Source organism: Canis lupus, chromosome 25 (genome assembly GCF_011100685.1).
Source record: "Canis lupus familiaris isolate Mischka breed German Shepherd chromosome 25, alternate assembly UU_Cfam_GSD_1.0, whole genome shotgun sequence".
NCBI classification, from domain to species: Eukaryota; Metazoa; Chordata; class Mammalia; order Carnivora; family Canidae; genus Canis; species Canis lupus.
The window spans coordinates 25,317,815-25,343,270 of record NC_049246.1 but is presented as its reverse complement, the minus strand read 5'-3'; the positions used below and the strand labels follow the sequence as shown (position 1 = coordinate 25,343,270).

General features: G+C 34.8%; 1 protein-coding gene across 7 annotated transcripts in view; it reads left to right on the top strand.

Annotated features, from left to right (window-relative positions):
* The window catches only part of GLRA3 (glycine receptor alpha 3), a 207,305-nt gene that overhangs the window by 114,738 nt on the left and 67,111 nt on the right, over positions 1-25,456 (top strand). For all 7 annotated transcript variants that reach the window (XM_038573625.1, XM_038573623.1, XM_038573624.1 and 4 more), the window contains 2 exons: positions 18,189-18,326; positions 25,187-25,401. In XM_038573625.1, the coding sequence (XP_038429553.1) occupies positions 18,189-18,326; positions 25,187-25,401 (353 nt within the window). The remainder of the gene's footprint in view (positions 1-18,188; positions 18,327-25,186; positions 25,402-25,456) is intronic.

Below are 25,456 nucleotides of genomic sequence, written 5' to 3'. Positions count from 1 at the left end.
TTCTCTCCCCCCCAAAAAAATTTTAAGAGTTTTATGAGAAAGTGGGAGCAGTGAGTAAAATCTATTACTCCATGAATGTTAGTTACTGAAGAAAGATGGGAAAGAATATAGTGCCTGAGGGATAACTGGGTCACTGGACTTCTTTTCTAGAATAAGGAAAGCATACTGAGCTATTTTGCAGGACAAAAAGCTGACATAACAAGACCTTTCATGGTGTCTGCTTTTCCCAGAACATTCCCAAATCAATCAAAATCTCCACATGGGAAAACAGAGCCTACTGCCTCCTCCCTCTTGTTTCTTATTTCCTTATCAGGAATGAATCAGGGATGAATAGATTGCCTCACATCTCTTTACTATTTCAGGCATTAGATACTTCCGGCTCTCTTATTAAAAATTAACTGAGCTCACAATAGAGATACTGTTTATCAAACGTCTTTAGCAGATGCTAAGAAAATCTTGTCAAAGTGGAAGCTACTGAAGTCAAATCCTTCAAGATATTTTTCATAAACTCTTTTAGAGCAATCACTCACTTTTTTTTTTTTTTTTTAAATAATGGCTTAAAATCACAAGTGAACCTGCTGGAAAACAAGTTAACCTACTAGAAAGCAAGAGCTGTAAGGAACCTAGTATTTTGATGAAATTCTGACTGCAGAGGGGAAAAAGAAAACAAATTGGGTTGAGAGGTGTAGAAACAAGCAAAAAAGGCACATAATTTAAAGGCAAAGCTTTTAATGGCCTGTCACGATCCAACTTTCTTAAATTCAATGAGTGTTCCATGATGTCTGTCAATGGTCAAGACTGTTCTCAGTGGCCCGAGGAATGTTCATTCATCTAAGAATCGATTGAAAAATATCTATCAGGTATCTAATATATTCCACATAATATCTCAGGTGACCTAATAATTCATAAAGCACAGCAGTCCCTCTTTTTAAGAACTTGGAGGACAGTTGAGAAGTTCTTTATGCAGACTTGCATTAAAGATAAGTATATATTAATGGATACTGTTAGTACAAAAGGAAGAGTGAAAAAGGCTAAGAATAGTGCTAAGAGTCAATAAATAACTCAGAGAAGCATATTTTGTCTAAGCTAGCCATGACCCCACACCTCCAAAAGTGTATATTCGTGACTTGGACTTAAAACCCTGGGTTAGCTCTCTATTACCATAATTACAATAAATGTGGGGTACCTGGGTGGCTCAGTCAATTGAGCATCTTACTTTTGATCTCAGCTCAGATCTCAATCTCAGGATCATGCGGTCAAGCCTCAAATTGAAGCATGGAGCCTACTTCAAACAAAACAAAACAAAACAAAACAAAAAAACTTAAAATAAATGCGAAAATTATATTAACATAGCAAAATAAAGAGATTCTCCACCTAGTCATTAACAAATATTAAGACTCAACAATATCTTGTCAACTAAACACTTTTAAAAAACACTTTTCGAAAACATTTGGGAAGAAAAGCCAGAAAAATGTGTATCAGAGAAATGTATCTAAAAAACTCCAGGATGATAATTTCAATATCAGAAAAAAAGTATAGAAAAAAATTATAAGACAGAAATGCTTAAGTATGTAAATAACCTATAATAATTATAGAAATATCTTCCATATAACTTCCAAATACATAAAGCAAAAAAAGCATGTAAAACTAAAGTTAAAAAAAATAGAGGGGCGCTTGGGTGGTTCAGTGGTTGAGTGTCTGCCTTCGGCTCAGGTTGTGATCCAAGGGTCCTGGGATCGAGTCCTGCATCAGGCTCCCCGCAGGGAGCCTACTTCTCCCTCTGCCTCTCTCTGTGTCTCTTATGAATAAATAAAATCTTTAAAAAATAGATAAATGAGTAATTTACTTGAAAATAGTGGTACAGGGCAGCTCCTGTGGCGCAGCGGTTTGGCGCCACCTGCAGCCTGGGGTGTGATCATGGAGACCTGGGATCGAGTTCCGCATCGGGCTCCCTGCATGGTGCCTGCTTCTCCCTCTCCCTCTGCCTGTGTCTCTGCCTCTCTCTCTGTGTCTATGAATAAATAAATAAAATCTTAAAAAAAAAAAAGAAAATAGTGGTACAAATATTGGAACAAAAGTAATTATAGGTAAAGAGAACACTCATGGTTTGTTTTTAGCTTATAAGAACAGTTTAAAAATTATGTAGTAAGCTACAAAGGAAGCTTTAATAAATTCCTAAAAATCAGCACATGATAGAATGTGATTTCTCACTAAAATGCAATATGACTAGTAACAATATAAAGTTACTATAAATTACTATATATTAACATAAATTATTACCTATTACTATACAAGGGTAGATCTGGAAACTAATAGTATAATAAATTACTCCTTGTTTAAAGAAGAAATAAAGGAAAACTCTATACTAAATGATATTGAAAGCATTAACTATCAAAATCTTGAGACATAGTGAGAGTAGTTTTCTCTACTAAAAACTACTGAGCTAAGCCTTTTTTTATATTATTTGAGAGAGCAAGGGAGAGCATGAGCAGGGGGAGGAACAGAGGGAGAGGGAGAAGCAGATCCCCACTAAGTGGGGAGCCCTATGTGGGACTTGATTCCAGGACCAGAGGTCATGACCTGAGCAGAAGGCAAATGCTTAACCAACTAAGTCAGGTGCCCTGAGCTAGGCCTTTTATTCAAGAAGACTGACAAGGAATAACAGCGCATTCAAAGAATCACATAAAAAACGCAAACTGGTACTTTGAAAAGTCCAAAAACTAGATGCACCCCTGGAGAAACTCTTCAAGGAAAACAGAAATTAGGTTACATATAACAGATACAAAGTGAAGAGAAGGAAATTACGGTAAATATACTAGATTGAAAACAATAAAGAAAAATCCTGAGCACTCCATCTTTTCCAGTTCCATTTACTGATCTGACATTATAAAAGAACCTCAGGCAACAGCTTTATTTGAAAAAGGGAATGAAAAGAAATTGACACACTGCAGATAGCTAATTTCATCACAAATTAATGAGAAATTCAAAGAGCTGAGACAATAATGGGGAAAACAGAGAACATTTAGAAGACTTTTTCTGTGATTTGCATAAGAATTAAACATAAGGATAATTCTCTCAAGTTTTCTCTTAATCACAAAACTAAATGTTGCTTCAGTTACATGAATTAGAAAAAAATCAGTGATTAATGGAAAAAATAGTGCAGAAGCTGACTTCTGCTTAAATATGCTGTGTTTTCTTGTAAAACTACAGATTTCACTAGAAATGTATTTTAGATTACTGGGGGTTTTGTGATACAACTTGAATAAGGAATGGTTGTGGAAATATAGAGAAATAAAGTTGGCAGTGTTGCTTGGAGACATGAAGATAAATGAGATTTCTGAAGATAGTCTTTAAAATAAAGAGCAAAAGAGAGGACAAGGAAGACCACATCATTGAGTTTAAGGAATGTTGAGTGACAAATGGAAAAAGTAAAGCAGAGAAAGACAATGAAAACTCCTGTGACATTTTAACATATTTCCTAGAGACTGTTTTTCAAATATTATTATCTACTTTATTCATGGAGTGTACATTCATATAGCACTTTCACTGAACTTAAAAAAATCAGAAAACCAACATTACTTTTTTCAATATTTAACTATAAATAGAAATGTATTAGATACAAAATTATGTTTATTGTAGTGATTCATTCTGCTGCCATTTAAAATCAAAATGAAATAACCACAGTAAAACTGAAACTTTGCCCCTAGATTAACCTAGAAAGCTAAATCTCATCACCAAGAATTCCTTTGCAGCCAAAGGAAAGAATGAGTCTCCATGTGTACAGGCACACTTCATTGTATTGCACTTTGCTTTATTGTGCTTTGCAGATATTATGGGTTTTTTTACATATTGACAGTTCCTGGCAACTCTGCATCCAGCAAGTCTTTTGGCACCATTTTTTCAGCAGCATTTGCTCGCTTTGTGTCTCTGGGTCATTTTGAGAATTCTCACAATATTTCAAACTTTTTCATTATTATCATATTTGTTACAGTGATCTGTGATCAGTGATCCTTGATGTTACTACTGTAATTGTTTTGGGGCTCCATAAATGGCACCCATATAAGATGACAAACTCAATGGATAATTGTATGTGTTCTGACTGCCCCTATTGACCAGCTATTGCCCCATCTCCTTCCCTCTTTTTGGGCCTCCTATTCTCTGAGACATAATATTGAAATTAGGCCAGGTAAGAACCCTACAGTGACCTCCAAGTGTTCAAGTGAAAGGAAGACTCACCCAGCTCCCACTTTAAATCAAAGCTAGAAATGATTACATTTAGCGAGGAAGCCATGTCAAAAGCTGAGATAAGCCGAAAAGTAGGCCTCTTGTGCTGGTTTGCCAAGTTTTGAAAACCAAAGAAAAATTTTTGAAGGAACTTAAAAATGCTACTCCAGTGAACACAAATGATGTGTTCACTGGAGTGATAAGAAGGCAAATGATAATAAGGCAAAACAACCTTAATGCTGATATGGAGAAAGTCTGAGTGGTCTGATAGAAGATCAAACCAGTCACAACATTTCCTTAAGCCAGAACCTGATCCAGATCAAGGCCCTCTCTTCAATTCTAGGAAGCCTGGGAGAGGTGAGGAAGCTAAAAAAGAAAAATCTGAAGCTAGTGGAAGTTGGTTCATGAGGTTTAACATAAAAATGGAAGGTGAAGCAGCAAGTGCTCATGTAGAAGCTACAGAAAGTTATCCAGAAGATCTGGCTCAGATCATTAATGAAAGTGGCTACACTAAATAACAGATTTTCAATGTAGATGAAACAATTTTTATTGGAAGAATATGCCATCTAGGGTTTTTATAACTAGAAAAGAGAAGTCAATGCCTGGCTTCAAAGCTTAAAGGACAGATTGACTCTTGTTAGGGGCTAAAGCAGCTGGTGACTTTAAGTTGAAGCCAATGCTCATTAACCATGCCAGAAATCCTAGGATCCTTAAGAATTAATGCTAAATCTACTCTGCCTGTGCTTTAAATCAAACAACAAAGCCTGGTTACAACACATCTGTTTACAACATGGTTTACTGAATATTTTGAGCGCATCATGAGACCCACTGTTCAGAAAAAAAAGATTCCTTTCAAAATATGACCACTCATTGACGATGCACTTGGTCACCCAAGAGTCCCGATGGAGATGGACAATGAAATTAATAAGGCTGAGAATACAATATTCATTCTGCAGCCCAGGCATCAAGGAGTAATTTTGACTTTCAGGTCTTATTATTTGAGAAATACATTCTGTAAGGCTCTAGCTGCCATACATAGTGATTCCTCTGATGGATCTGGGCAAAGCAAATTGAAGACCTTCTGGAAATGATTCACCATTCTAGGTGCCATTAGGAACATTTGTGATTTTTGGGAAGAGATCAAAATATCAATAACAAGAGGAGTCAGGAAGAAGCTGACTCCATTCCCTCATGGATGACTTCAAGACTTCAGAAGAGGCAGTAACTGCAGATGTGGCAGCAATAGCAAGAGAGGCATAATTAGAAGTGAAGCCTGACTATGGGACTGACTTGCTACAATCTCATGATAAAACTTGAACGGCTGAGGAACTCTTTCTTATGGAGTGTTTTTTTGAGGTGGAATCTGCTCCTGGTGAAAATGCTATGAAGAATGTTGAAATGATTTAGAACATTACACAAATTTAGTCAATAAAAAAGCAGCAGAGTTTGTGGGGATTGACTCCAGTTTTGAAAAATGTTCTTCTGTGGGGAAAATGCTATCAAACATCACATGCTACACAGAAATCATAGGTGAAAGGAAGAGTCAGTTGATGCAGCAAACTCCATTTTGCCTTGTTTTAAGAAATTGCCACAGCCACCTCAACCATCAGCATCCTACCACCCTGATCAGTCAGTAGCCACCAGCATCAAGGCGAGACCCTCCACGAGGTTAGCTTGATAGTTAGCATTTTTTAGCAATAAAATATTTTTAAATTAAAGTATGTACACTGCATAGGTTTTCCTTTTTGGGGGCTTAATGCTATTGCCCACTTAATAGACTATAGTATAGTGTAAACATAACTTTTGTATGCCCTGGGAAGCCAAAAGATTATTTGACTCACTTTATTGCAATATTTGCTTCATTGCAGTATTCTAGAACTGAACCTGCAATGTATCTCTAAGGATGCCTGTAGGTTCAAAATTCAAACATTTCCTTTATCAAATCTAAAGGTTTACCCCATAGTGTGCTTATTTGTCAAATCTCCAGAGTTTTACCTCATTGCTTTTATAAAAGCAATATACTGTTATTCTTCCAGTCTACAACATCCTCATTCACCCTCATGAGGGAATTCTAGAAGAAATACTGTGAGTGCTTGCTGTTTGGTATATAGAAATTGTATTAGTTTCATTTATCTTTCTAGTACTCATTTTTTTTTTTTTTTTTTTTTTTTTTTAGTGTCAAGTTCAGTCAGAAAATACAGGCCAATTACCATGACAATTTGCATCTTCAAAATTCACACCAGTAGAAACCTATTAAAATATCAATAAAAATATCAACTCAGATATGCTGCAGAGAGAATTCTGTAATGAAGCCCTACTTGTCATTATATGTTTTATTTAAAGAGTAGTGTGTGATTTTTAAGAGTGTGTGTCCCAATTTTTGTGTGTCATTGCTGGTAATGGGTAAGGTTAAGTGACATTTCTACTGAAGATAAACTAAATATTGAATCGTTCTTAGGATTAGATTGTATTAATTTACTGAAGTTCAAGATCTACTACATAATCTTTTTTTAATTGACTGTATGAAGTAAAGCATAAATCTGTCTTTTCTTTTTCTTTTATTAAAAGATTTTACTTATTTATTGAGAGAGAGTGTGAGAGAGGGAGGAAGAGCACACAGAGAGAGGGAGGAGCAGACTCCCTACTGAGCTGGGAGCCAGACGTGGGACTCGATGCCAGGACCTGGAGATCATGACCTGAGCTGAATGCTCAACCATTTGAGCTACTCAGGTGCCCCTAAAGCTATCTTTTCAAAAGACAATTTTCCATTGATATAATAATTTTATTTATAAATGCATCTTGTTTCTTTGCTTCACAAATGATTAATCTATAAGAGAAGGAAACACAACTATGTTATGAGTTAAACTATGTCCCTAAGGGATTGACAGTGGAATTGCTATGCAGGAAGAAAGATGAGAATCAAACTAAAGATTTAATTTTCAGCCTTTAATATATACCATAGCAAAATTATCTAAATTGACCATTTTTTCCCAAGGACTGAAGATATTTTTAATCTTGGAAGAACATTGAATAATAATTTCCTAATGTCATAATAAAGCTTTTTTATTTATAAATAGACAAAGATGGCATGGGTATATAAACTATCACTGTATCTATAAAAGGTCCAATTCCTCATCTCATATCTAAAGAGGAACGTAGGTAACAACACAGGAAAACCCCACCAATGTGAGAAAGTTAAAGAAATTTTAATTTATCAGATTAGAAAAGAAAATATGAGGAAATAATTCAGGGAAGAAAGGACTCTTTTCCACAAAGAACAGCCTAAATCCCTAAAATTATAGAAAAAGATCCTTTTAAGGTCAATTAAATTACCAAAAAAATTGTAAGAAGCCTTCAAAATATGTTTTAATGGGGTTTTTGGATAGGAATATCTAATGATAGATGAGAAGTTTTTCCTATTTTATTTTCAGCTGAATTTCAAAACCGCATCTGATATGATTCAGACCATTACTCTGGAATTTATGCCAAGGCTATTTAGGAATTAGGAATTTAAGAATGAAGATTTTTCACAATTATTTCCTAATAATCTTTGCTGTTTCCAAGCTCTTTCATAATTTAGAACAGTGTAGATAGTATTCAGAATAATACTATACCTTTTGCGGGGCTAGTCAGAGATACAAACTGTTCTTATTTTCCTGAAGCTTCTGCAGTTACAATGTTAATTAGAAAGCAAGTTTTCCCAAGACACAAATATTCATTAATGAACTAGCTACTTCTAAAATTACTCCCCACTTAAACATTATTCCATCCTACTTAACCCCGTGACTATTCTTCCCTAGTTTGTTCTCATCTTTGGACTTTTTGCTGATTATCAGATATTCTAAACGTACGGTGGTATTATAAAAACAATGTAGTTACAAGTCTACAAAAAGGTGATGTCACACTCATTTTCTTATGTTTTACATATGTTATGATTTAATCTTAAATGCAACTTAATGAGATGGGTCCTATCTCCATCGTAAATATCAGCAAATTAAGGTCAAGAAAGATTAAGTGAGTTTCCCAAAGTCACCTAACGATGAAGTGGACAGACCAAACGTCTGTAAATTAATAGCTCACAAACCTTCAGTAACCAAAGTTAGAACCACTAGTATAGAATAATGGTTAGAGGTTAGTTATACCAGAGAGTTTTAGGGAGAGTATAATTACTAAGAAGACAATTGAGCAGGCCTATAACTTAAAGGAAACCACATAACAAGCTGCTAATGGTAGGATTATTCAAATTAAATGCACAAATTGTACACATAAAAATGTTTTAGTTAAATACATTTTGACATAGCCGTTGTTCCTTGTCAGGTCAATAAAATTTACTTGAGTGATATTCCTCCTGGCAATAATCAGTAAGCATGTGCCAAGTGTGAGGATTTTCTTCCTTTTTTTTTTCTTTTTTTAATTCCAGCTGCTAGTTAAGGACATTAGCATCTGTAAGCTGTGTCAAACCCAGAAGTCTCAGCCTCTCTCTCTCTCTCTTCTTCTTTCGATTGAGAAAGCTGGCCAAATGTCATTCTTAACCTCCTAAAACTGTGAATCTATAGTTGATTTACAGTTCTTAAAACTGATTTCACCTTAAATGTATTCTCAATCGTATTCTCCCTTCCAGTATTTCTTTTGCATACTACTCATGGAATGAAGTATTAAACAGTAACCTCTTTTTTTCTTCTGTGTGTGTGGGTTTTTTTTTAAAGATTTTATTTATTTATTTATTTATTTATTCATGAGAGACACAGAGAGAGGCAGAAACCTAGGCAGAGGGAGAAGCAGGCTTCCTGTGGGGAACCTGATGCGAGACTCGATCCCAGAACCTCTGGATCGTGACCCGAGCAGACGCTCAACCACTGACCCACCCGGTCATCCAAATATGGGGACACTTTTGAGACTAAAAGAAAGGCACCAAAGATATTTCAATTATTATATTTTATAATGTCTATTAGCTGATAGTTTTTTTTTTTTTAATATTAGTGGGTGAATTCAATAGTTCCAAACTGTTTCTTTTTTAAAAATATCCTTTCTACCTTGAGGACCACTTCAAGATGCCTCTCTCCTCACCATGAACATGATTAAGTGCCCGAGTGGCAGTACACATTCTCTCCATTAGTCCACCTCCTGTCATAAATAAACAAATAAACAAACAAACAAGCAGACAAATAAAATATGTCCTTTTTAAAGGAATATATGCACATATATTAAAAAATCAAAATAATTGAAATCATCTTAAAAGTTGCAATTTTGGTACTGAATTTGAAGTTGTTAACACTGTCACTGGACTCTGCTATATAGCCTATAATTTTTTTAATAAGAAAATAGTCCCTGTCGTTGAGGTAGCTCAACTCAATTATCAATACTTGATAATTTCAGAGGTTGGTTTTACGTATTTTATATTGATACAGGTAACTGTTTCAGCCACATTTTTACAGATGTTGTCTTTTTCTTGAATAAGAGTACCTTTTATCAATAAACACTCTTTTAGGACAAAACCCAGTCAAAGTAGTTGTTTCTTCTTAAGAATCTTTTTTTATTTCTTTGTGTAATTTAGATGCTGGAAAATGTGTCTTCTTAATTCCATTTCCATTTCTATTTAAGTTATCCAATTATAAACAAGCAGTCAATATAGTCTTCCCATTCCAAAACATAGTTATCGAATTATAATAGGAGACCTTTCTCCCTTATATTGTAGAGATTAATCTCAAAGTGTTCCTGTTTAGAAACTTTATTTTTATAGTTGCTGTTTGCTAAAACCGTCAGAATCCAAAATGTTAGTGTTCCATTCATAAAATAATGTAATTAAATATTTCCAACTGATTTTGAACAAATGCAACCAAAATTTAGAGAATCTATTGACAGAAAATTCAATAACATTTCAAAACATATAAATTGGTTTTCAAAATGCTTCTTCAAATGTTTATAATTCTTAAAAAATTTAACTGACAACAAGCAGTAAATAGAAAAAGCATGTTGTGGCATAATGAAATATAATTTGTAATTCAACATTAGCTTTCTCCTACACACACAAAAAATTTGTATTTCAGGTACTCTGTTCCAATAAAAAAGTTATGAATGTTAACAACTACAGCTTCTCTTTCATTGATAGAATACAAGAGTTTATGGATGTAAAATAAATTATATATGGGGTGCCTGGGTGGCTCAGTCAGTTAAGCATCTGACTCTTAGCTCAGGTCATGATCTCAGGATTGTGAGATTGAGCCCTGGGTCAGGCTCCCTGCTGGTCATGGAGTCTACTGACTTAAAATTCTGTCTCTCCATCTTCACCTGCCACTCCCCCTACTACCCCTGCTCCTTCTCTAAAGAAAGATAAATAAAAAATAAAATGAAATAAATCATGTATGCATCACAAATAATTCCAAGAACACTGCAGCTCCACAGATTTCTTCTTTTTAAGTTATGCTGTGTTTACCACAAGCGTAGCTACCATCTGTCACCATACAACACTACTACAATACCATTGACTGTATTCCCTATGCTGTACTTTCATTCCCGGCTTACTGGCTTTTTTACAACAATGATGAATTCCAACAAATATTTTATTCAGATCTGTCATGAGTAAGTGACATTTATTCTCAATGTTGAACTTTTTAAATGAATGTAAGAATGACTTCACAATAGAATTTATGATAGCATTACATAGTTCATCTTTGACAAATGTAATTCCAAAAGCTTTACCTTGATTACAGAATTAGATTTAAAAATTAATTTAAAATTAATTTGACCAATTTTCTCTATAAAGCAGGAAATGATACTGAAACAAGCCTAACAACATTTAATTGCTTGCAAATTTCCTGTCATGCACTCTTCCAAGAAAAAATGAAAGTAAAAAAAGTGAAATTAATTCAGAAAAGTAATGATTTGATCTAAATAAAAACTCATTTTTTATAGAGTAATGTGTAAATGCTGCCCTTACAAATACACATATCAATGACCATCTTTTGTTTTATTTTTGAAAAAACTGTAACTTTTGAAATCAATGCTGTGTGTCTCGTGGCTTTTATGTAGGTGTAAGATTTCATGAATGTTAAATATAAACACTGTCTTATTTAAGTTGCACATTCATCATCAATTCTCTTGTAAAATGGAAATTTGGTGCTTAATTTTTCAATGTTGAACTTTCATTTCTTTTAGCCCATTGCTGCTAGAAAGATTTATTGAAAGATATATGAGTGTTGCCAAGTAATAAAATAAATGTCTAGGTTTCAAAGCATTCAGATCGTGTTCTATATGGTCCATAGCAGCACTTCTCCGCTTTTACTTACAAGTAACTTCTAATTTTCCATGACACTTGGATACCTTAACTGACACCTTACAGACGTCATTGGTTTGTACACCACGTGGAGCAGTGGGGGAGAAAAGTTGAACACTTCTGCTACTACTCAGATCAAAACTCAGCTCCTCTGAAGGGGAGATGCTAGTTTCTTGTTACTGAAAGGGTCCAGTAAAGATAGATGGACCATTCCTGGTTTGCTTTTGTACAGATTTAACCTAATATTAAGATACTAAAATAGTCTCATACTCTTCTGCCATAGGAGAATCTAGAAATAAAATTGAAGGATCTATTGAACCAAAAATGAAGTATTTTAACACAGTAATTAATAATATCTAATCTAAAAATGAAAAATCTAGAACAAGTGCTAAACCAAAGAGGATATGAAGAAAAAAACAACAAGTAATGTAGGGCTGTCTTGGCAAACCAAGATGTGTAATTTTAATATAACCTATAAATAGGTGACTCTCAAACCTTTATCTTCAATAATCTTGACCTCACTTCCAATATATATGTGTGATTTCAACTATTTTCAACATATATCAATGCTCAGATTTATGACCATCCTGTTGGCATCTTAAGATCAAGATACCCCAAAATAAGATCATCGTATACAACCCCCCCCAACACACACACACCCTCCCTTTCTTCCTTTTCCCTTCTCTATTTCTTTTTTTTCTTTTTTAAGATTTTATTTATTTATTCATGAGAGACAAAGAGAGGGGCAGAGACATAGGCAGAGGAGAAGCAGGCTTCCTGTGGGAAGGCTGATGCGGGACTCCATCCAAGGACCCCAGAATCATGACCTGAGCCAAAGACAGACACTCAACCACTGAGCCACGCAGGTATTCCTTCCTTCTCTATTTCTAATTCAGATATTCAAACAGCCTACTAGAGGGCAAATATTTTATGTACTGAAAAATATTCCAGTGACTAAAATGGAATAATCTCAGCTTTTATGAAGTTTCAGTCCTAGAATCTAGGTAGAAAAATACTTCAAAACTTGATGAAGGGCAGCCTGGGTGGCTCAGCAGTTTAGCGCCACCTTCAGCCCAGGGCCTGATCCTGGAGACCCAGAATCGAGGCCCACGTCAGGCTTCCTGCATGGAGCCTGCTTCTCTCTCTGCCTCTGTCTCTGCCTCTCTCTCTCTCTCTCTCTCTGTGTGTCATGAATAAATTTTAAAAAATTAAAATTAAAATTAAAAAAACGACAAATATATACAATGTCAAGTGAAGATAAGTTCTACAGGAAAAGAGAATAAAAAAAAACTAATGCTGACTGGAGGAAAGGTATTTTATAAGACAGAGAAGGCTGCTCTATTGACATGAGATATGAGCTATAGACTGGCATAGCTACCTGTCAGTGACTTAGACTTGAAACTTTGAAGTTGCTCCAACTTCTTATTCTTCCTTAAATATATATTTAATCACCAGTTTTGACAAGATGAGCTACTGAAATTTGCCTCTGACTTATATTTCTGAACAACCACTGGAAAAGAATGAGAGTTTTCTCCTTTGGCATCTCAAGAATGCAAATGACTTTTTAAAAAATTTAATTTACTGTATGTATTGTGATTACACTTAGCATGATATCTACCATCTTAAATTTTTAAAATTGATTAATTTTAGAGAGAGAAAGAGCAGTGAGAGGGGCAGTGGGAGGGGCAGCGGGAGGGAATCTCAAGTAGACTCCCCACTAAACCAACTTGGAGCTCGATCTTACCACCCCGAGATCATGATCCAAGTGGAAACCAGGAGTCAGACGCTTAACCTACTGAATCAACCTAGGTGTCTCTACCCTCTTCAATTTTTAAGTATACAATACATAATTGTTGACTGTAGGTACAACAGATCTGTTTTACAGAAGATCTCTAGAACTTATTCATCTTGCTTGATTACAACTTTAGGCCTGTGGATTAGTAATTCTCATTTTGCCTTCTCCCCAGCTCCTGACAACTGCTATTCTACTCTTTGATTCTATTGATTTGAGTATTTCACACACCTTAAATAAGTGAAATCATACAGTATGTGTTATTCTATGACTAGCTTAATTCACTTAGCATAATGTCCTCAAGGTTTATCCATGTTAAACTGGATAGGGAAAAATTAGAGAAGAAGACAAACCATGAGAGACTCCTAACTCTGGGAAACAAAGGGTTACAGAAGGGGAGGAAGGGGATGGGGTAACTGGGTGATGGGCATTAAGGAGGGCATATGATGAGGTGAGCATTGGGTGTTATATGTTGGCAAATTGAATTTAAATAAGATCTTAATTTAAAAAATTAAAAATAGGACTACCAAATGGTCCAGTAATCTTACATGTATTTTTCCAAAAGAAATAAAATCAGTATCTCAAAAAAATATTGGCACTACTATGTTTAGTGCAGTACTAGTCACAATAACCAAAATGTGGAAACAATGTAAATACCCACTGACAGATAATGGGTAAAGAAAATGTGGTATAGATATACAATGGAATACTACTCAGCCTTAGAAAAAAATCTGCACTATGCAAAAAAACTTTAGTTTCTTTTTTTTTTTTTAACTTTAGTTTCTAAGGTGATAGTTTCCTAAAGGTTAGTTGCAATGTGAATTTGGAAACTGTATCAACAAATTCTTAATACTCTTGTAAGTTAAAGTCCATTTGTCTATTTTGCCCTTTGAATGGATATTTGCCTATGTAAAATTTTTAACATCATGGTTCGGACATTTGGAAAATGTTACTTTGAAGAGTTATTTAGATCCTCCAAACACTAATGCATGTCATTGACCATATATTGAAAGGTTACTTTTGTTAATATCACCATTAAGCTCCTCAAAAAATCATTAATTATTGGGCAAATAATTTTTTTCAAAACTCTAATTTTGACTTGAAAGTTCAAAATCTATCATTGCTGATAAATATTCTCAGTTGTTTCCCTCAATGTGCTAGGCTCATTTCCTTTATTTTTGAGAAATGGTCTGCCATATATAATAACCATAATTTGCTAATCTTTTTTTTCAAGTAAAAATAGTGTTTCATTAAAAAAAAACTGATTTAACTTGCAAATCGATCATCCCTAGTTCTTTTCCTTAAAAGAATCATCATAATAAAATATGCAGCTGAAGTACTTTACATGTACACTTTAAGACCGAAATTTTTTTTTTTTTTTTTTTTTTTTTTAGGTTTTATGTATTTATTCAATAGAGACACACAGAGAGAGGCAGAGATATAGGAAGAGGGAGAAGCAGGCTCCCTGTGGGGAGCCTGAGGCGGGACTTGATCCCATGACCCCAGGATCACAACCTGAGCCAAAGCAGATGCTCAACCGCTGAGCCACCCGGGTGTCCTAACAAAGTGAATATTAAAAGAGCATTTATATAAGGTCAAAATTTAATAAAATTATAATTCTTAGTGCTTCATCAGGGATCATGGGCATTCCTTAAAATTCGCATTGTTATTCCTGCACTACAAGATATGCCAGTAAAGAACACAATAAGCACCAACACAGTTTGTTGCCACTGTCTGTAATTATGATAAAGCACTTGAAGTTTTACCCTTCCATTGTTGTTTGACCATCTGGGCAAATGTCAACATGATGAGAAAAGCAAATGTCTCATTCTGATTATGGAAGTGGTTTGGACCTTGCGAATCTCATGCTACAGTTTCTAAAGCATAATTTCTGTCACGTCACTCCCCTGCTCAAGACTCCAGTTGTTCATCATTGCCCACAAGGAATTTTAAAAAATAAAAGTTTTCAACCTGGAATTTAAAATTCATGCAACCTTATATTAATTTATCTTCTCATTCCATATGTTCCTTCATGCCAATTGACCCTAGACAAATGAAGCTATTTCTATTCCTACTATATATCCTGGGGATTTGCAGTTTCTTTCAACTAATTATACTGTTCTCTTTGCCTGAGTACCTTATCTTTTCTTACATTCATTGTAAGAAGCCACTGTCTTTCATCAAGGTCCATTTCAAATGAGGCGTAAGTGGGTATCATAGTTCTTTCTTCCCAATGCACATAACACTTTGTACTCCTCCCATGCCACTTATTTTCTACCCTGTAATAACATTTCTCGGGCCCTGCAGCCTAGTAGGATATATTATATGCGGTTGGTACTCAATAAATACTTGAAGAAACAAATGTTTGGTTGCATGGAGTCATTTGTTTAATGTGTTTCACTGCAATTACCATATGGGATTGTTGGATGAAATTAGGGTTTGTCTTTCTTCCCCAAATAAAGTATTTCTTGTTGTGAAATGTATTATGGTATAAGGCAGTTCAACTCACCACCTTGATCTCATTAGCTGATCTGTTCTCCTTCACATTCTCAGACTTGTATAAAGATCTGCCAACCAAAAGCATAAGGATGTTAAAACACTTTGAACTGTGTAAAAGAGTATTGATTTTTTTTTTTAGGTTAGTTTGAAGGTTTACGGAGACAAAATTACCATTTAGTTATTTTCCTTGAACATCCATGTAAATTACTCAGAACAAAAGAAGTACCCCTTACACATGCCATCTCACTATATACTTTCTGGCTTCAAACAACTATTTTAGGGGCCATAAGGAAGTAGCATATTTTGATTAAGAGTTTCCCATATCTAAATAACTGGTGTTGTTGAGTATTTAACACAGGAAGCTAAATACACTGCCTAAAATTGGCATTAGAGACTAAAGCTTGTCTTTGAGAGAATCTCAGAGAGTTTGTTTCTTTTCACAGAAGTCCCTAAAAAAAAAATAAAATAAAATAAAAAAACAGGATATAAAAACAAAATGGAGTTTCTCTATTGGTCTGCCTAAATTGGGGCAAAATTTCACATATTTTGTCTTAGTGATTGTATGGAAGAATAGGTACATGTCTTACCTGGAAGCAGATAAGTATTGATGCCTATTTTACCATCCTTAGATCCCTAAGAAATTGCATCTATTTTCTCCCTAGGTAAAATGGCATTTATAATGGATTTATCAAAGGGCTTATGAATACAAGGAAAATCCTTCTGATTATTAGCAACCAAATCATTAATTGCAAGGTTCAGTGAAATGTATTCCACTAGAAGCGAGTCAAACATAGCCCCATAGGTTCCCATATCTATTCTGAAACCAGAATTCAGACATGCCCCTTCAATCTGGATGACTTTACATCTACCAAATAGTCATTGCACCATAAGGAGCCATCACTCTGATGGTACTGTGCTGCAACTTCAACAGCTGACTCCTAGAGACTATGAAGAGATGCTTTGATCACTGATGCCTTTACTACCACCATCCCTCCCCATTGTCAATGGAGTAGATTCTGCTGAAATCTTAGGTGGGTGCAGTTGAGTCTCTGACTCTAGTCACTACTATCACAGCTACTTCTGATTCTGCTCTTTCTAGAAGATTCCTTGCCAGGTATTGTGGGAGAAGGGAGGATGATCAGTTCCCTTCCCTACACATTGCTGTGTCCAGCCAATTCTGCTTGTGCCAGCTGTTTTTAATCACTCAGCAGCCTCTTCCCTACAATACCAGCTTGCCTCCAGGATAACTTGTTTGGGACAATTTCCTTTGTTTGCTGCTTCATGAATCTAGAGCTTCTGCTTCCTTGATCTGTCCACTTGACTGAGTTCAAAAGCCAGATCCTGGGGTTCCTGGGTGGCTCAGTCGGTTAAGCATCTGCCTTTAGCTCAGGTCATGATCCTGGAATCCTGGGATGGAGCCCTGAATTGGGTTCCCTGCTCAGTGGGGCCCCTCCTTCTCCCTCTCCCTCTGCCTGCTGCTTCCCCTGCGTGTGCTCTCTCTCTCTCTCTAATAAATAAAATCTTAAAACAAACACCAGATCCTATGTTCTCTCTGTCTTTACCTGTAACAAAAATCTCCCCCCACAAGCTCCATTCACTTTTGATTCCCTCTCTACAGCACACTTTAAGTGTACATTTCAGCAGCTTCTAATGCAGGGGGCGGGGGGGAGATCCTGCTTTTCTTAGATACCTCTCCTATATAAATACAAATTTTTTCCGTTTACTAAAAGATGCTGATTTATTATTACAAAATATGTTAGCTAATTCTATCCTGAATTCACTGATAGCACATGCAAGGGTTTCCTCCTCCACAAACTGTTCCACATGGATTTTTCTTTGTCCTCTGATTTTCTCTGAATAGCTGACATTTCTATCTAAAATATCATTTTGTTCATTTGGGATTTGGAACAAAGAAGCAGATGCCATGAACTAAAATAGTTAATGATTAAATCGAGAAAGATAAAAGCCTTGGTACTTTCCCCACAGATATTATAATTTAGGTCTTTTCCTAACCAGTAACAATTTCAGTTTTTGTTATTAAGAGCCCTGAATAATTTCAGAGTAGGTGAGCAATGGAATGGAACCAAAATGAATTCTTGAACTAATCCAGTAGCTGCCCATTCCAAAGAAAGATTGTATATGCATGTCCTTTGAAGTTTATATATGCCGTGCTATGGTTTTTATTAGCCTGCTACATTTTCTTACATTATTTGATGAATATTCTATGTGAATAAACTTCAACAGAATTTGGTGAAATGGGATTGTGTGACGCATAACTCAGCCTTTTGAGTTAAGATGACACTGGTCTTTCCACCCTTGGGAATGTACAAGCTCTTTTTAAAAATTTATTTCTTTGAATGCCCTTTTATATTATAAATATTTTTATTATGTTTTGCCTAGTTGGGTACACAATGAATGATCTCATTTTTGAATGGCAAGATGAGGCACCCGTACAAGTGGCCGAAGGACTCACTTTGCCCCAGTTTCTGCTAAAAGAAGAGAAAGATTTACGATACTGCACTAAACATTACAACACAGGTAGGGGTTGAGCATCATTTATTACACTTGTGACTTTTGGTTTTATGATATTCAGTGCTTCTTAATTATAGTGGTAGGTTAATTATTTTTTAACTATTTATAGCTCAGTGTTTTTCATGGTCAGAGAGCAGAAAATGAATTCATATGAAACTTACATATGCTTAGACTCAATGCATACTGTTCTATAATTGATTCGTATAGGCTCAAAGAAATGCTTCATATTCAATTATATCTTTTGGGGGTTCTTTTGTGTGTGTGTGAAAAGCTCATAGTTATATACGAATAATGTTTCCAAAACAAGTTCCTTTCATTTCTGTGTGAGCAGTAAAATGTACTGTTTAGCTTTTCTAGGGCAATATGCATTGTGTTTGATAACAAAATGAAAGAAACTGGTTTTTGTTGTTGTTGTTGTTGTTGTTGTTTTTAAGGCTTCATTTGTCTAAATCTCTCTTTGGCTACAACTTCATGCATTTCAAGTTATTGTTACTTAGGTACCTACTACTCACATTGACACAGTAGCCTTTTGCTTTTGTGGATAGAGATAAGATATTGTTATTAAGGATTGATAGACTTAATGTGACATTTGCACATTCATGAGACCTGTTCACTTCTCTCAACCAGCATGGGCTATTCTCATAATATCTAGTCTTGCTGCCCAGCCTATTCCTACAAATTCCGTTAACAATCACCTATAAATGGGCCATCACTTCAATGTGGCTAGTCCACAGCCTCCCACTGTCATCAACTGCAGCTCTTATTATTTCATTACAGTAACTATGATTCCTCTTTGGCTCATCATTTTCCAGGATTCTGACCTGACCTTTCACTATACAAGGTCTTTAATCTTTTTTATCTCTTTAATCAATTCACATGATCTGGTGAAAAAGTCACTGTCATTTTCTTAACCCAGGGATGAGGCTGATATTTAATGGCGAGTTCAAAGTTAACATCTGAACACAAAGATAAAGGGAGAACAGGTCAATATCAGTCAGTATCCTGCCCAACTCCCTAGGGGCAGTTACAATGACAAGCAAGTTTTAGATGCTAAGAGGCCTCAAGAGTTGGCTTAAGTTGGTGGATTAGTTTCCTAGGGCTGCTGTAACAAAGTACCACAAACTTGGTGGTATCCCTTGACTGTCTCCCCAAGATCCTCTTCTATCTCATCCCCTTACGCTATATTTTGGCCACCATGATTTGCTTTCTTACATATGCCACACTGATTCCTGCTTCAGGGCCTTTGTACTTTCTCTTCTTTCTGTTTATACTCTCCTATACATAAGTACTTCTATACTACATACATACTCTATCCCCAAATTACCCTAAACCAAATATTCTCTACTTCAAGACTGCTCAAATGCCAGTCCTCAAATGAGTCTCTATAACAAGTATATGTTAAACACTCAACATCCCACCTTCCACTTACTGCTTTCACTGTCTGAAATTTTATCTTTAATTTATATGCTTACTTATTGATTGTTTCCCTTATTACCAAAAGTTTTTAAAGCCAAGGATTATATATATTCTTTCTGTTTCTGTTTCCGCGCTCTGTTGAAGTACGTGGATGCTCAATAAATTCTTAAGTAAAATAATAAGTAAAAAGTGGATTTGAACCTGGAAAATTTGTCTGTACATGTGAGACTATTACAACTTGCCTCCTTGGGAGGAGCAGATTTACTCTAAACAGGAAGGAAACTTTTCCTTTAGATCTGTATCAGCAAGAAGGCTTTTTGGTCCTCCAGTTTTTTTGAGGTGTAACTTACATAAATTAATAGGATAATCAGTGTACAACCTGATGATTTAATATATGTACACCCTGTGAAAGGATACCTATCAAGTTAGTTAACACATCCATCACCTGACATATTTACCTTTTGTGTGTGAGATAGTATTTATGTTCTACTCTATTAGCAAATCTGAGTATAGCATTATCAATTACAGTCACTGTGTTATATTAGATCCTCAGACCTTGTTCATCTTGTAACTGAAGAATTTTTTTAAACAACTCTATTGAGATATAATTTACATACTATAAAATTCACTTGTTTAAGGAATACAGCTCAATGATTTTTAGTATATTTGCATGTGTGTGCAATCATCACCATAATCTTGAAATCTTTTATCACCTGCAAAAATAAACCTTATATCCTTTAGCAGTCCTTCGCAACTAGCAGCTCCAGGCAATCTCTAATCGACTTTCTGTATCTATAGCTTTATATTTTCTGGATGTTTTATATAAATGAAACCATATGTGGTCTTTTTGATAGTTTTCTTTCACTTAGAAAAATGTTTTTGAGATTCATCCCTATGGTAGCATACTTCAATACTTCATTATTGCCAAGTAGTACTCTATTGTATGGGTAATCCTCATTCTGTTTATTCATTCACCAGTTGCTAGACATTGGGGTATTTCCAACTTCTGGACCACTTATGAACACTCACATACAAGTTTTGGGGTGGATATATGTCATATATCTTGAGTATAGATTTAGGACTGGGAAGTTGGATCATAAGGTAAATCTATGCAGCCAAACTGTTTTTCAAAGTACTCACATCTTTTTACAATCTTTCCAGCAATGAATGAGGATTCCAGTTTCTCCACATCATAACCAACCCTTGTTATTGTTCGTCTTCTTTATTATAGTCATTTTAGTGAGTGAAGTAATATCTCATTGTGGTTTTGATTTGTATTTCCCTAATGAGTAATGCTGAACACCTTTTCATGTGTTTATTAATATTTGCATGTCTTCCTGGAAAACAAATGTTCATTAGACTCCCTTGTCCATTTTCTAAGTCAGTTATTTCTATTTTTGATTTACATCAAAATGCTTTTTCCACTTAATATGTTGTCTTTTCATTTTCTTAATGATGTTATTTGAAGTACAAGAACTTGGGACCCCTGGGTGCTCAATGGTTGAGCACCTGCCTTCAGCCTAGGTCGTGATCCTGCGGTCCCGGGATCAAGTCCCACATTGGGCTTCCTGTATGGAGTCTGCTTCTCCTTCTGCCTCTCTCTCTGCCTCTGTCTCTCTCTCTCTCTCTCTCTCTGTGTCTCTCATGAATACATAAAATCTTTTTTTTTAAAGCAAGTTGAAATTTTGATAGAAATTACAATGAATTTGTAGAGCAATATGGGAAATATTTTGATCTGGCCATATTTAGTCTTCTAATTAATAACTACAGAATGATTTCCCATTTGTTTCAATTTTCTTTAATTTTGCTCAGCTGTGTTTTGCATTTTTTAGTGTAGAAGTCTTACATTTCTTTTGTCAAATTTATTTGTAAGCATTTTATTTCATTTGGTTCTATTGTAAATGGATTTGTTTGCTCAATTTAATTTTTTTGATTGTTTATTGCTAGTGTATAGAAACAAGGTTGATTTTTGTATACTGATAGTATACCCTATAACCTTGCTGAGCTCAGCAGTTCTAAGATATTCTTAGTGAATCCTTAGGATTTTCTATATGTGAGGTGATGTTCCGCCTGTAGATAGTTTTACTACTTCCTTCTTAATCTAAACCTTTTACTTATATTGTTGCCCTAATTATCCCAGCTAGACCTTCTCAGTATAATATTTAATAGTTGTGGTAAGAAAAGACATTCTTGCCTCATTCCAGAATTTATTTGGAAAGCATTCAGCTTTTCACCATTGAGTACATTATCAGCTATAAGTTTTTTTTATAAATGCCCTGTATCAAGTTGGGGAAATTACTTTCTGTTTCTAGTTTGTTGCATGTGTTTGTTATGAAAGACTGTTGGATTTTTGACAGTTTTACTTCTATTGAGATGATCATATAGTTTTTATATGTCTTTGTTCTATTTATACAGTATATTACATTGACTTGGGAGGTTAAGCCCAACTTACTTGCATTCCATGATAAATTCTAGTTGGTTATGATATATAGCTCTTTTCATATGTTGCTGTATTCAGTTTGCTAGTATTTTTCTGAAGTTTTTATATTTATATTTGTAAGAGAAATTGTCTATATACTTTTTTCTTCCTATGATATCTTTGTCTGGTTTTACTATCAGGGTAATATTGAGTTCATTGAATGGCTTAGGAATTATTCCTTGCTCTCTAGTTCCTGGAAGAGTTTATGAAGGATTGTTATTAATTCTTTTAAAAAAGTTTAACAGAATTCACAAGTGAAGCTTTGTGGTCTTTAGTTGTCCCTTGTGTAAAGTTTTAAAATTGATAATCTAATCTCTTTACTTTTCTCTATTTCTTCTTGAGTCAGTTTTAGTATATGTATCATTCTACACATATTCAGATTCTCTATTTCTTCTGGAGTCAGTTTTAGTAATATGTATCATTCTATATATTTGTCCATTTCATCTAAGACATTCCACTTGTTGGTATACAGTTTTTCATAATATTTCCTTATAATCCTTTTATTTCTCTGAGTAGTGATGTCCTCTTTCATACCTAATTTTAATAATTTGATTCTCCTTTCTTTCTTGCTTCATCTATCTCAGCCAGAATACTTTTTTCTTAATGATTTTATTTATTTATTTTTTATTTATTTATTTATTTATTTATTTATTTATTTATTTATTTATTTTATTTATTTTTTTATTTTAGAGAAAGACAAAGAAGGAGGGGGAGGGAGAGGTAGAGATAGAAAGAGAAAGAGAGAATCTTAAGGGGACTCTGTGCTAAGCAAGGAGCTGGACTTGTGGCTGGATATCATGACCCTGAGATCATGACCTGAGCTGAAACCAAGAGTCCAAAGCTTGACCAATTGAGCCACCCAGTCACTCCACAGCCAGGATACTTTTAATTGCAAATCATGGACAACCAAAAATAAGTAGCTGAAATGCCATAAAATAGTCAATCATGTGCCCATTTTTATATTTGATTATTTGTCTTTTTATCAGTGAATTGTAATATTCCTTATATTGTCTCTTGTTTGAAGGAGAATTGAGACTAGAATAGATTTGTTTTTGTTTTTTTTCTTTTTTGTATAAAGATGAATAAATTAATCAAAATAAATTTTGAATCACCTAAAAGAAATAAACTTTAAGTCTGAAAAGTAAAATAAATAATTAAATAAATAAATAAAAATAAAATGAGAGTCAAAATATAAATGTGCTTAAAGAAGCTCCAGTCTTATTTTACTAGTGTTACCATGTCAGAACTTGTATAACTTGTTCATTTTCTCTCTAGAGCCACTCATATGCATATGGTGTGTGTGTGTATATATATATTGCCATTATTTTTCTTCCCAGAGTTAGCTATGAAAACACTCTTTATAAGTCAAAATGAGAATTTTTAAGTACTCAAATGGTCAGTAATTATTACTAATTTCATCTTGGGATTACTTGAATAATTTGTAAATAATTTTTTAAAGCTTTATGTATTTATTTACTTGAGAAAGAGAGAGAGAGGGAGAATGCACACATGCCCATGAGCCAGCCAGAGGGGATGGTGGGGATGGTTAGTGGGGGTAGAGGCAGAGGGGGAGACAGTGAGAAACTTAAGCAGACTCCACAACAAGTGTAGAGTCTGATGGGCAGCTCAATCCCATGATCCTGAGGGCACAGTCTGAGACTAAGAATGTGGATGCCAACCAACTGTGAGACTCAGATGCCCTGAGATTACTTCGATAATTTAACAGTGATATCTTGAAAATGTTTAAATTATTCCTGTCCTATTTTTTAAAAAATTTTGTATTTTAATAGAATCTTAAAAATCTAAAGTATATTCATGTATTTCAAGAATTTTTAGGCATTTCATATGTAGTTGATAAAAGAATCACAGTGAACTTGCATGTGTGTTTCTGATCACTAAACATCTAGGAGTGGGATCTGACTTTCCCAGAGTTTCTGAAACTTTATTAGGAATTTTAAGCCCTAGAATCTCATCCATTCCTTCAGCCAGTGGTTGTGTCTGTGAATCACGTAGCACATGGCTCAAGTCACAATCCTGGAAGTTTTGCACTGAAACTTATCTAAAAATACACTAGCAATTTCCCTAGATGTGCTCTTTGATTTACAATTAGATCAGAGAATGCCACTTAGAAAAAGATTAGCATGCTAATTCACTGAACTTATCCTTCTTAAAATACTTAGAATAAGGAGAAAATAAAACCAAGAATTTGGTTATTCACATAAACAATTATTTTAAGGAAAGACAACATGGTCATGGTATTAGGGAGTTTAACCAGAGGATAAGCAGAGATATCAACAAAATGGTTAATTAAGACATAATTTATTCCTCTATTAATTACTTACCATAATAGAGACACCGGGCATAAATATATAGAACAAATATATCTCAGGTTTTTTTAGTAAGTGTGCTTTTAAATTATGTTCAAATTTATTAATAGAGATAACATATTTTGCTTATTTTTGCATTAACAGTTTCCAAATTATTAATGCATAAGATAGCTTACATAAATTACATTTAAGGAACTATTCATCTTCAATTGAATTTATCCTTTAGATAAATAAATGTAAAGGCCTCTGGAACAAATAGCACCTGGCTGTCAATAAGTACTAAAAAGTATCAGACAGAACCAATGAGTAAGGGATAGACATTTCTCCGGTCTGACTCAGAAACAATTGCTAGAAGCAAGTGAAATGATAGATCTCTGAGTACTTTCAAAGTATGAAGTGCTAACCAAATGTGAAGCAACAAGATTACATACTATTTCCTGGAAAGTGTACCCTCATGTTGCTTCCAGATGCTAACAGAAAAATAAGAAAAATATTTTTCAGAAATCAATTTGCATACATGCTCTAGGATCCCTTTTCATCGGAATGGAAAATTTTAGGGCAAAATATGGGAAGAAATGTGACATTTGATGTCATAACAAAGACCTGTTTTTACCAACTGCTGCATTTGTTTCACAATCAATTAGGAAAATTTACGTGTATAGAAGTGCGATTCCATCTGGAACGACAAATGGGATACTATCTGATCCAGATGTACATTCCCAGCCTCCTGATTGTTATTCTATCATGGGTTTCGTTTTGGATCAATATGGATGCTGCACCCGCCAGGGTAGCCTTGGGGATAACTACTGTGCTGACTATGACCACCCAGAGCTCAGGATCACGAGCTTCCTTACCAAAGGTAAGCGTGCCAAATGGACATACACATGTATTAGTGCCTATACATATATTTGTGC